The 12,208-nt window shown below is 38.8% G+C and overlaps 1 protein-coding gene across 1 annotated transcript; it reads right to left on the bottom strand.

The window, feature by feature from the left end:
• Positions 1 to 2,020: 2,020 nt before the first annotated feature.
• LOC141391557 (enhancer of split m4 protein-like) lies at positions 2,021 to 2,494 on the bottom strand. The gene has a single exon (XM_073964429.1). The coding sequence runs from the start codon at positions 2,492 to 2,494 to the stop codon at positions 2,021 to 2,023; it is 474 nt and encodes a 157-aa protein (XP_073820530.1).
• Positions 2,495 to 12,208: the final 9,714 nt, after the last annotated feature.

Raw genomic sequence — 12,208 nt, 5'->3', positions numbered from 1 at the left:
AAAATGTATTTGTGGGCAAGTTAATGCTCCAGATATAATGGTCTAAAAACTCAAAAAATTCTACTGTGACCAGATAACCATTGTATTGAGCTGCTGACATTGATTCAATCATTGCACATAGTAATATTTTTATCAAAATTAAATCAAGTTCGAAGATGGACTATAGCGGACAATTTCCTTCGGTACAATCTTCATAAAACTTCAAGATTGTCCCTTACGGGCTTTTCGACTATTGTTGTGAAATTTTATCGAAGATAAGGAAATGGCTGGTTGGTACGATCCATTTGCAAGATGGGCTATATCGGCGTTTTCCTCCTCATTTTTTTTTTCAGATAATGTTTAAATTTAAATAGCGGTTAGTTATTGTGTTCATGACTGCGATATTATAGTTTTTTGGTTAGTGGAAGCCAATACCTTTTGAGATAAGGCCCTCCAAATGTCCAAACATTTTGGTCCACTTCATTATACAACTTCCGCACTTAAGTTTTTAGTAGCTTTTGTGGTCTTTGCTACAACACTATAATTTTATTCTTCACACTTCTCCCGACAATGATCCGAATGTTCCATAAGCGAAATAATCTTTGATAATTTAAATTAGTTTCGAAGTCCGTTTTTATATCCTCAGCCTTTTGGCTAGAAATAACGTTTTTAGACCCCAAGTATGTTTGGACAAAATTCGTTTCAGACAATTTGGAGTCGATTTAGCCATGTCCGTCCGTGTTTATGTCCGTCTGTCTGTTTGGCTGGTGCGCACAATAACTCTCGAACGGATCAACGATTCGAACCAAATTTTGGGTATCGTAATATTGTGTCCAAACTTAGTTTAAGTTCGAAGATGGGCCACATCGGTCCACTCCTTCGGGTAGTTCCCCCACAAAAGTTCAAAATTTGTCTGTAAAATGGTGTGAACGATAACACTCGAAGGGAGCAATCGATTTGGTCCATACATTGTCCATCGTATTATTCCTTCCAGATATAGATCGGGTTCGAATATGGACTGTATTGGTCCACTCCATCGGGTACTTCCCACACAAAATTCGAATAATGTTAAGTTTAAGAGCTCCTCTTGTATCGTTTTGAAATTTTGTTTCAGTAAGTTGTCCTTGCGGTTCCCTTTACGACGTTACAATTTGTTCTTGCGCAAGTCCATACTTCCTGAGATATTGGCCTAAAAGTTCCAAGAAACCCTGACGGCACCAACCAAAATGGCAACTCTGCAAGATCATTCTCGCAGGGAGTTTCTGATTGGTGCAGACTGTGCACATAATATTATTTCATCCAGTCATGTATCAGTTTGGAATATGGACTATATCGGTCCACTTCTTCGGGTACCTCCCACACAAAATTCGAAAAAAGTGGTGTTTAAGAGTTCCTCTCGCATCATTTTGATATATGTTGTGCCGTCATAGACTGAAGGTATTTAGCTGTCGGCCAATACATTTCAATGTAATTAGTTGCCTTACTTTCACTTATTACCAACTCAACAGGCAGAGAAGGCTAATATAACCCCCGAAACATAACAACGTTGTTGTTGTTCCCGTTATCCTTTTTCGCTCATCTAGCAAAAGCAATCCAATTGGAATTCCGCTACCATACATAGCATTATGTTGGCATGGATTTTATCTTATTGGAATTTCCAGCCAATCAGATTTTACTCTAATTTTCCCAAAGAGAGATTTTGTAAATTATTTCCCTTCAAAATTTGTAATTTTCCCCCCAAAAAATTAAAAGACATTGTAAAAGTTTTTGTTTTAAAATATTTGTTTGTATTTTTTAAAAATATGTTTTCTTTAAATAATTTTTTTCTTATAACTAAAATAATATCACAATAATTTTGTTGTTGTTGTTTTGTTAAAGCTTTTTAGAAAGTGTTTCATGATAAATTTTCATAGAAAATTAACAGAAACTTTAAGAATTTGGAAGATATTTGTGGAAGGCAGGAAGGCACAGATAACAGGCTTCAGTTAAAGGCAGGAAGCAGGAACTGTTGCTGATGATACACGATCGCTTGGTGGCAAATCTAAGCTTGGGCCCAACGATCTTGCATGCAGACGGGCAATTGATTGTAAGTTGCGCAGCTCATGGGTTGTACCAAATCATTATCGGCTGGTATGTCAGAGCTGGTGGTCCAAAAGAAAGTACCCTCGGCAGTGCGAATGAAGTGAACAGGAACAACGGTGTTGATGTCACTGAAATCATAATCTTCAATTTCATATGACTGCTGCTTGGCTGAGAGACGTTCATTGATGTCATTTTCATGGCATTCCATGGAGGCGGATTCATATTCAAGATGGGCATTGCATTGATTTTCCAATGATTCTAGAGATTCCAAAGATTCGGCTTTTTTGGCATTTTCCAAATTTTGTAATTGGGCCAATTTTTGCTGGGATTTGTGTTGTTTGAAGAGTTGCTTCATCAGCTTCTTAATGCTGTAGGAAACAGCAAATTTTTTGTTGTTGGCGATTTCCATTTTGTTGTTGATTTCTACGCACATTTTGTGATTTTGTTTTGGAAATTGTGTGGAGGAATGTGAGTGAACTGTTTGATGGCTCAAGTGAGTCTGATGGCTTATCCTTGCTACCCTGGCTCTTTTATACTCTTCGGCACATACACAAGTGGTGTGTGGTGGTAGTGGTGATGGTGGTGGTTGCGTTTTGTTTCTCATTCTCTCCGTGTTTTTCTCCCCTTCTCCTGTTGCTCTTGCTTGCATGAAGGAAGTCGAGTTTGCTTGTGCATTCATAAGCAGGTCTCAAGTAAAATACCAGCACTTAAGTCTTGCTACGATGGTGTGTAAGGGTATGTCTGTCTGTCCGTCCCAAGTCACAAAGTGTGGGAACGTTTTTAAGGATACAACGTAGGGTAAAAGTCTATACATAAAAAATGGCAGGTGTGTTTTGAAAATGTCCAAACCTGCCTGCAGGCCAAACAAGGATGGTTGATATTGGTGCACCCCTCACTCTTGCAGGTCTTTGGGGGCAATGATTCACAATACCATAAGGGAACAATGTAAAATAAACAAAATTTTTTATCCTTTGTAAGGATCGTGAGAAACCAACATTTCTTTGAGTTCCCACACTTTGGTTAATGGACGGACGTACTAATGGGTGGACGGACAAACAAGGATCCTTGTTTTATAGTAATTCAAGTGTATGACTGGTTGTGGTATCCTGGCAGTTTCTTTAATGATCACTTGGATAATAACCTAGTTTGTTTGCCTTGCTTTTTCATGTTGTTGTTGCTTGCCAGTCGAACTGGATTTTCAGTGCTCGTATTACCGGGCATTATCATCATTGAAAAGATCCTCCCATTCATTGAACACGTGTGCATTTAGAATTCCTTTAGGATCGTGGGAGAATATTTTTTCTCAGTTTTTGTCAAGAAATGAATTCTTCACGCTTCAATCATAGACAATTAGTTTGAAGACCCATCCAACAATGTTTGAAAAAATGCCTTCGAACTCTTCCCAAAGTAAATAGACACGTGTGCTGAAAAGAAGACTTGAAGACCTAAAAGTGCTTAGAATTCAAAATGCCACTACTGTGTGTTGTTTTGTGTGTTTCTTTAATGGAACGAGGGGGGTGGAGGCTAAGAAAACAATGCACTCAACCATAACTATGTGAGCTAATGTCTGTCCAAACCTAAGCGGCAGCAAAGAGTTCTTTCAGAACGTGGGAACGTAGCACAATTTTTCGAATTTCTTTAAGAAGGCAGTGGCAACCAGGCATGACATGACTTTAAGAGGGGTAAACCAATAAAAATTTTGGGTGTAACGAAATGTTTTGAAGAAAGCCGGCCGGCCGCTTCGCCGGTTAACAATGACAAATACCTTCAAATTATCAGTGGAAACCAAGCAATGAAAATTAAAACAAAATACAAGAAAACAAAACAACAATACCGAAAGAAAAATTTTCCCAGGGTTTTGATTGCCACTTTAGTTTGAAAAAAGAAAGGGGAGAGGGAGAGAAATTTATGATCATTCATTAAGAACCCAGCAAAAGGATATTATGAGTAGTGAAACAACTCACAGCAGAACTTGTGACCAACGCATTCCAAGGCAATTAGTACAGGCCCTACTTTCAGTTATTAACAAACAAACCTGGCTGGCAGACAAAGAGAATCCCAAGATAACCACTGGAATTCGGGATGAATCATAGCAACGAAAGTAGTTTGTTGTTGTTTAGATTACTGTTTTTTACCTCTCATTGTCGTAGGCCAAGCACGGGTCAGAATTTCTTTTCTAAGACTTGAAAAAAAGTGATAAGAATTCAAGTCAATAATAAATGAATCACAGGCCTCTGCTGTTGTCTAGACAAGTTTTTGCACGGAGTACGAAGGGTCAAGGTAAAGTGAAATTAAGTCTTATCTTTCAAATGAGTTCTTCCGGCTTCTGGTGAAAGTGACGCTGGGGGAGAAATTTACTGCAGGCAGTAGTGTTGACGTAGTTCAATACAGCAGCCAATTAGTTTTTCTTAATGGACTTTTATGCAGGCAGGCAAAGAAACCAAAAAATAGAAAGTAATTTGTGACCTTGACTTATTTATGGTGGCATACTAGTGGGATCATTATGATAAGGATGATGTACATGACTGTCATCACTAAACTAGAAAATATATGAATAACTTAACCAAAGAACTAGAAACAATCCGAGAGACCGGTGTTGGATAAATATGAAATATAACCTATCGACTAAAACAGGAGAAACTAGAACAGTTTCTGGCCTAGGCAACAATCAGTGTCGCTAGGCGTGATTTGACCATTTTTGTTTTAAAGTTTCACAGTTTTTAGCCTAAGTGTACTCAGGACAGTTTGACATACGACAATGTGTTGACTTGAAAAAATCACTTTGCAAAAAAATTGAATTTACTTGTGAACATTTTTGGCTGATAATTTTTCACAACTTTCGACGTGGATAATCACGGCAAGAGCCCATTGATCAAATTAGTCGATAAAGGACCATCCTATAACACTATGAAAAACGGGTTTAATTAATTCAATCGTGGCCGACACTCGCCAAAAAAAAATGAAGTTTGTGAGGGTCGTCCAAAAACGGCCGTTGTGCCAGAAAAAATTAACGCAAGATCGCCAATTTATTTACCGTGAGATAGAGGCATCCTCGGGCATTGATTCCACCAACTAATATTTGCTATTGCATAAGCACTTGGCGGCAAAAATTTGGGGTTTTCTCGTTGGATCCCGTGTTGATCGGTGCAAGAAATTTAGACGATCTCGGTGCTTTAAAAGACGTCTAATAAAATGGATCCTGGTGACGAGTCATGGAACTATGCGTATGAGCCTGATAAATAGCAGCAATCGCCAGAAGATGCTGTAAAAGACTTCAAAAAACGTGCTTTGGAGGTGCCTCAATCAAGCCAATGAAAACAACCCAACACAGGGTCGTGTGTCAAACTTTCCAAAAACGTTTCAAATGAAGCATGACTAGGCCAGAAACTTTTCTGACTTCCACAAATGTCTGTTGACAACTACCCCTCGTAGTTGTCAACAGACATTTGTGGATGTCAGAAAGGCTTATATAGCAGGCCTTGCATGTCGGAGCTGGTGGTCCAAAGAAAGTACCCTCGGCGATGAATGAATTGAACGGGAATTGCTGTGTTAACGTCACTGAAATCATAATCTTCAATTTCATACAACAGGAGGTTAATGAACCGAATAGACCATAACTGTCAGCAGACTCCACATACCTATAAATGTATTCTTTAAAAAAATCTCCAACAATGTTTTCCATACAAGACCAGTAAGAAGTCTTATGCCTAAAGAATTACTGTAAAGGGATTTCTGTCTAAAGAAAAAAAGGTCCACCATCTATCTGTTCCAAGTCTTCCAAATATACAAGTCCTGTAAAAGTTTTCCTATGTATACGAAACATATATAAAACTGTAAAGTCCTGTAACAAAACTCTGAAATGTTTTCTGTCTTTCGCAGACCTGTAAAAGGTCTACATACCTGTGAAAGGTTTTCGTTATGAGATCTGTAAAAGTACTTCTGTATATAATATATAGACAGCGGAATCCTATGCAAATGTATATATGGTTATATCTGATTAGACAGAAACTCGTTTTATTACAAAATAAAACGAATTAGGCCCAGAATTTTTTGCATATCGTGCATATTTTGACATATTTGTACATATATATCTGCATAAAATGAGCATATGCAAAACCATATGCAAAAATATATTCAAGGATTTGTGGTCTAAATATCCCACCAACATGGCAGAAATCTTTAGAACTGAAATCTGTCCGCATAGGTCCACGTCTTCATATAGCATACATAGAACGGTACCTACCGATATTCAATATTTTGAAAGTTGTAGCCTCAATATCCCACCGAAATGACTGAAAATTGGTATTTAGTCTTCGTTGGGGGTATAAAACACTCTACTTGAAGTTTGTCGGCATAGGTCCGCGTCTTCATATAGCCCCCATAGAATGGGACCTCCCGATTTTCGGTATTTTGAAGGTTGTGGCCTCAATATCCCACCGAGATGACTGAAATTTGGTATGTAGTTTTCGTTGGGGGTATAAAACTTCCCACCTGAAATTTCTCGGTATAGGTTCACGTAGCCCCCATAGAATGGTACTTTCGGATTCCTGGTATTTTGAAGGCTGAAATTTGGGGGTATACAACTTTCCACCTGAAATTTATAGATATAGGTCCATATCTTAATATAGCCCCCATAGAATAATACCTCCCGATTTTCGGTACTTTGATGGTTGTGGCCTCCGACCTAAATGACTGAAATTTGGCATTTTGTCTTCGATGTGGGTATAAAACTTCCCACCTGAAATTTGTCGGTATAGGTCCACGTCTTCAAATAGCCCCCATAGAATGGTACCTCCGGATTTCTGGTATTTTGAAGGTTGTGGCTTCAATATCCCACCGAAATGACTGAAAATTGGTATTTAGTATTCGTTGGGGGTATAAAACACTCCACCTGAAATTTGTCGGCTAGGGTGCCAACGTGGTGCAATGGGTGCATACCCGCATTGCACGCTGAAGGTCGTGGGTTCGATTCTCCGGCCAGGCAAACATCAAAATTTTCAACGTTGGCAAAATACCCCTCAGTAATGTTGGCGACATTTCCTGAGTATTTCAGCCTTGTAAAACTTCTCTACAAGTGGTGTCTTAAGACACGCCGTTCGGACTCGGCGATAAACAGTAGGTCCCATATCATTGAGCTAATATGAATCGGGGTGCACTCATTGATATGAGAGAAGTCTCCCTTGTCCCTTCTGGGATGTTTGTGGAACAATTATTATTATTATATAGGTCCACGTCTTCATATAGATCAAATGAAGTCGTGAAAGATCAAATCTTATTAACCGAATTATCATGAGTGCAATTGAAGTCATGAAAGATCCCATCTTTTTCATCGAATTTTCATGAGTGCAATTGAATTCGTGAAAGATACGATATTTTTCATCGAATATAAATTGATAAGTACCCGTACAATAAGTGATCAAATAATCATGTACCCAAATAATTGTTTACTCGCAAATATAAGTGCTAAAATGAAAATAAAATTCAGATGAAAAATATTGATAGAAGCAAAAGTTTCACTAATTTAATTAAAACTTTTATGTAAATTGTTATAAAGCAAAAGAAAAATATATTTTCTGTTTGGAAACCTGTTTCTTTATGTGGATATTAAAGTGAAGTATGAGGCCCGGTCCACGAAATTACTATTGTACAAGGTGATTTTAATTCAAAAATTGGCAAAGGAAATGTTCCCGGTATAACAGGGCCATGTGGATTAGGAGAACGAAATGAAAGAGGTGACCGTTTGATTCAGTTCTGCCAAGAATTCAACCTCAAAGTGACAAACACGATGTTCAGCCTTCCAGCGAGAAGATTATACACCTGGAAATCGCCGCAGGATAGACCAGGAAACATCGTACGTAATCAAATAGACTACATACTAATAATTCGGCGCTTTAGCTCGTCAGCTCGCTTTAGCGAACATCAGAATTGCCAAAAACAAACAACTGAATTTGCAATGCCAAGAAATCGAAAAGCTCCAAAGTTTACACGACGATTTCAATCTTCATAAAAAATTAAAAGAAGCAGCGGGAGTATTAAAACCAGTAAGGAAAGGATCAAAGTCGGGCGGGGCCGACTATATGATACCCTACACCACTGTGAATATGTAAAATATAAATCGGAGCTATATCCAGATCTTAACCGATTTTTATATAATTTGGCACATTTATTTCCAGACCGAATTCAGTCACACATTCCAAATATCATTGAAATCATCATTTTCTGCTCCAAACACGATATATAAGTGTTTTGGAGCAGAAAATACACGAAATCGGCCGAAAATATATATGGGTGCTATATCCAAATCTGAACCGATTTCGATATAATTTGGCACATTTATTTCTAGACTGAATTCAATCACATATTCCAAATTTCATCGAAATCGGAAATATATAGCGTGTTTGGTACAGAAAATACGTGAAATCGGCCGAAAATATATATGGGAGCTATATTCAAATCTGAACCGATTTCTACATAATTTGGCACATTTATTTCTAGACTGAATTCGGTCACACATTCCAAATTTCATCGAAATCGGAAATATATAGCGTGTTTGGTACAGGAAATACGTGAAATCGGCCGAAAATATATATGGGAGCTATATGCAAATCCGGACCCATTTCAATATAATTTTGCACACTTAGTTGTAGACAAAATTCAGTCACACATTTAAAATTGCATCAAAATTGGACGTATATAGCGTGTTTGGTGCAGCAAATACGTGAAATCGGGCGAAAATATATATGGGAGCTATATCCAAATCTGAACCGATTTTCACCAAAAGCAATAGCGTTCTTCCTATGGCTAAAAAAGTTGTAGTCCCCAATTTTCAGCTGAATCGGACAAAAAATGCGACCCGTATGTTGCGAACAAAAATACATGGACAGACGGACAGACAGGCGAACGGACACGCATAAATCGACTCAGAAAGTGATTATATGTATATCCCCAAAAGGAACTGTGGGTCTATTTCGTTTCCTTTTGTATGTTACATACAAATGCACAAAGACATAATACCCCTTACCACTGTGTGGTGTAGGGTATAAAAACCCCAACTGTCTTATACAATAATGACAACAAACCAATAATATCAATAGAGGACAAAAAGAAAGTATAGAAAGAATATATTCAACAACTGTTCACAGATAATAGTCGATCAGACAACAGTGAACAAATACAATTGCCACTTTCAGGAACCCGTATAACAAGAGGTGAAATAGAGTCCGCTATAACATCACTTAAGGACAATAAATCGCCGGGTCCCGATGAGATTCCATCAGAAAAATTAAAACTTATAGACTCCAACAATGTCGATTTACTAACAATACTTTTTAACGAGATTTATGAGACAGGAATATATCCTCAAGATTTGTTAAAATCAACTTTCGTAACCATACCCAAGAAAAGCTACGCCAAAACATGTACTGATTACAGGCTAATAAGTCTCATGAGCCACACTTTAAAAATATTCCTCAGGATAATCAACAAGAGAATTTATGAAAAATGCTAAAAATATATCGTCACCTGAAATGCCGAAAGACGTAACCCTCAAAGGGTTACGTTGAGGGTTACGTCTTTCGGCATTTCATGTGACGATATGGCCATATCTCAATTTGGTTTTAGAGAAGGTATGGGTACTCGTGAAGCTTTACTCTCCCTACAAATTATTATTCAAAAATGCCGAGAAGTGCAGAAAGATGTTTTCTTATGTTTTGTCGACTATGAAAAAGCGTTCGACAAAGTACAACACGACAAACTAATTGATATCCTGATATCAATTGGTATTGACAGTAAAGAAATCAGATGTATCAAAAATCTATATTGGTATCAATCCGAATTGAAATTGATGGATATTCTAATATCAAGAGGCGTAAGACAAGGATGTATATTGTCTCCACTGTTATTCAATATCTACTCCGAAAAAAATGTTGAAGAATCCATCAACAAAACGTCCAAAGGCATATTCATTGGTGGTAGATACATTAATAACATACGATATGCTGATGATACTACAATATTAGCTGACAGTATCTCACACCTACAAGAATTAATGGACAAATTGGTAACATGCAGTAACAAATATGAACTAAATATAAACACAAAGAAAACAAAATATATGATTGTAGGCAAGAGAAAAATGGGTGACGTAGGGGATGGAAGATACCAAGGAACGGTCCTGACCGGTTTTAACGTGGCAAAGCCCAGGATTTATCTTGGTCCCTCTTTCATCCCAAGTGGACACTGACCTCCCCGTGGTGTCACCTGGGGAACTGCCTTTAACACCCGTTAAAGGTAGTGAGCTAACATGTGCCGCGCGTTCACCCATAAGAACGTTAAAAACTTGGGTTTGGGCGTCGGGTTAGTAACCCTCCCCTAGAAAAAACAGCCTACTATGAAAAAACGAAAGAAAAGAAAAACAAACCCCTCTAAAGTTGACGAACCCCGCAAACGTTTTAAGGACCATGATCTGCGAATCTGCACCTGGAATGTTCGCACTCTTTATAGAGAAGGTGCAGTCTTCGCATTGGCAGACGTACTTGAAAAGTACAAGACCGATATTACTGCCATACAGGAAATACGATGGATTGGGAAAGGCGTCACAACAACACCTAAAGGTGACGCACTGTATTATAGCTGCCATGACGTAAAGCATGAGTTTGGTTGTGGATTCGTAGTTAGTCGGAGACTAAAACATCTTGTATCCAGCTTCACTCCAGTGAATGAAAGACTTGCTGCAATTCGAATAAAAGCTAAATTCTTCAACATCAGCTTTATTTGCGCTCATGCTCCCACTGAAGAAAAGGATGAACAGACCAAAGATATATTTTACGAGCGCTTAGAAGAAACATATGACCGTTGCCCTGCCCATGACATTAAAATCATTCTAGGCGATTTTAATGCCAAAATTGGAAAGGAGAATATCTTTGGCCCAACAGTCGGGAAATTCAGTCTCCACAGTGAAACATCTGACAATGGTATGAGACTGATAGACTTTGCAGCTGCAAAAAACATGGTAGTTAGCAGTACCAGATTTAATCATCTCGATATTCATAAGGGCACCTGGCTGTCTCCAGATCAGAAAACAAGAAACCAAATTGATCATGTTGTGATAGATGGAAGACATTCATCGAGCGTGTTGGATGTACGATCGTTCCGAGGCGCAAACATTGATTCGGACCACTACCTTGTTGCAGCAAAGGTACGCACCCGCTTAAACGTAGCAAACAAAGTACGAACAGACACAACACGAAAGTTAGACATCGGTAAGCTGCAATCACAACAGATAGCCACAGCATATTCCACTCAACTAGCCCAATTGCTTAATCAAAGCCCTCCTTATCCCGATAACATCAGCGCAATGGCAAAGCATTGCCCACTCCATGCAAACAGCCGCAAAATCCATACTTGGATACCAGAGACCTCCACCAAGGAATCCATGGTATGATGAGGAGTGTCGTGCTGCCACCGAAGAGAAAAATGCGGCATATAAGGCTACTTTACAATCCGTAGCAACGCGTAGCGCACGAGAGAGATACAGGGAGAAACGGAGAGAGGAGAAACGTCTTTTCCGCAGGAAAAAGAGAGAGATGGAAAAGCGGGAGTGTGAAAAAATCGAGATGTACAGGAGCCAGAATGAAGTCCGAAAATTCCACCAAAGAGTCAAGCATCAAACTGATGGCTTTGGTACAGGCACATCCTCCTGTAGAGACCAGCAAGGTAATTTGGTAACTGATACAGATAGTGTACTCAGGATATGGAAAGAACATTTTTCAAATCTGTTGGTATCCAATAGCAGCGAAGACGACGAAGATACCACAGTCCCAATCCCAGAAGATGGTATTGAATGTATACCGCCCAGCCAAGATGAGGTAAAGACAGCAATAAATCGGCTGAAGAATAATAAGGCAGCAGGGGCCGATGGCTTACCAGCCGAGCTGTTCAAAACCGGAGGCGACACGCTGATAAGGTGTATTCATCAGCTAGTTAGCACCATCTGGCAGGAAGAACGAGTACCCGACGATTGGAACCTGAGTATCCTGTGCCCAGTCCACAAGAAGGGAGATAAGACTGTATGCTCTAACTATAGGGGCATAAGTCTACTCCCTATTGCCTACAAGATCGTGTCAGGGATATTGTGCGAACGACTAAA

The sequence above is a fragment of the Musca autumnalis genome, unplaced genomic scaffold, assembly GCF_047663935.1.
Source record: "Musca autumnalis isolate F117 unplaced genomic scaffold, ASM4766393v1 scaffold_1, whole genome shotgun sequence".
Taxonomy (NCBI): domain Eukaryota; kingdom Metazoa; phylum Arthropoda; class Insecta; order Diptera; family Muscidae; genus Musca; species Musca autumnalis.
This window is presented reverse-complemented; position numbering and strand designations above follow the sequence as displayed.

What these genes read in the sequence shown, in the direction of transcription:
- LOC141391557 (XM_073964429.1), bottom strand. Translation starts at nt 2,494, where the DNA reads ATGTGCGTAGAAATCAACAACAAAATGGAAATCGCCAACAACAAAAAA.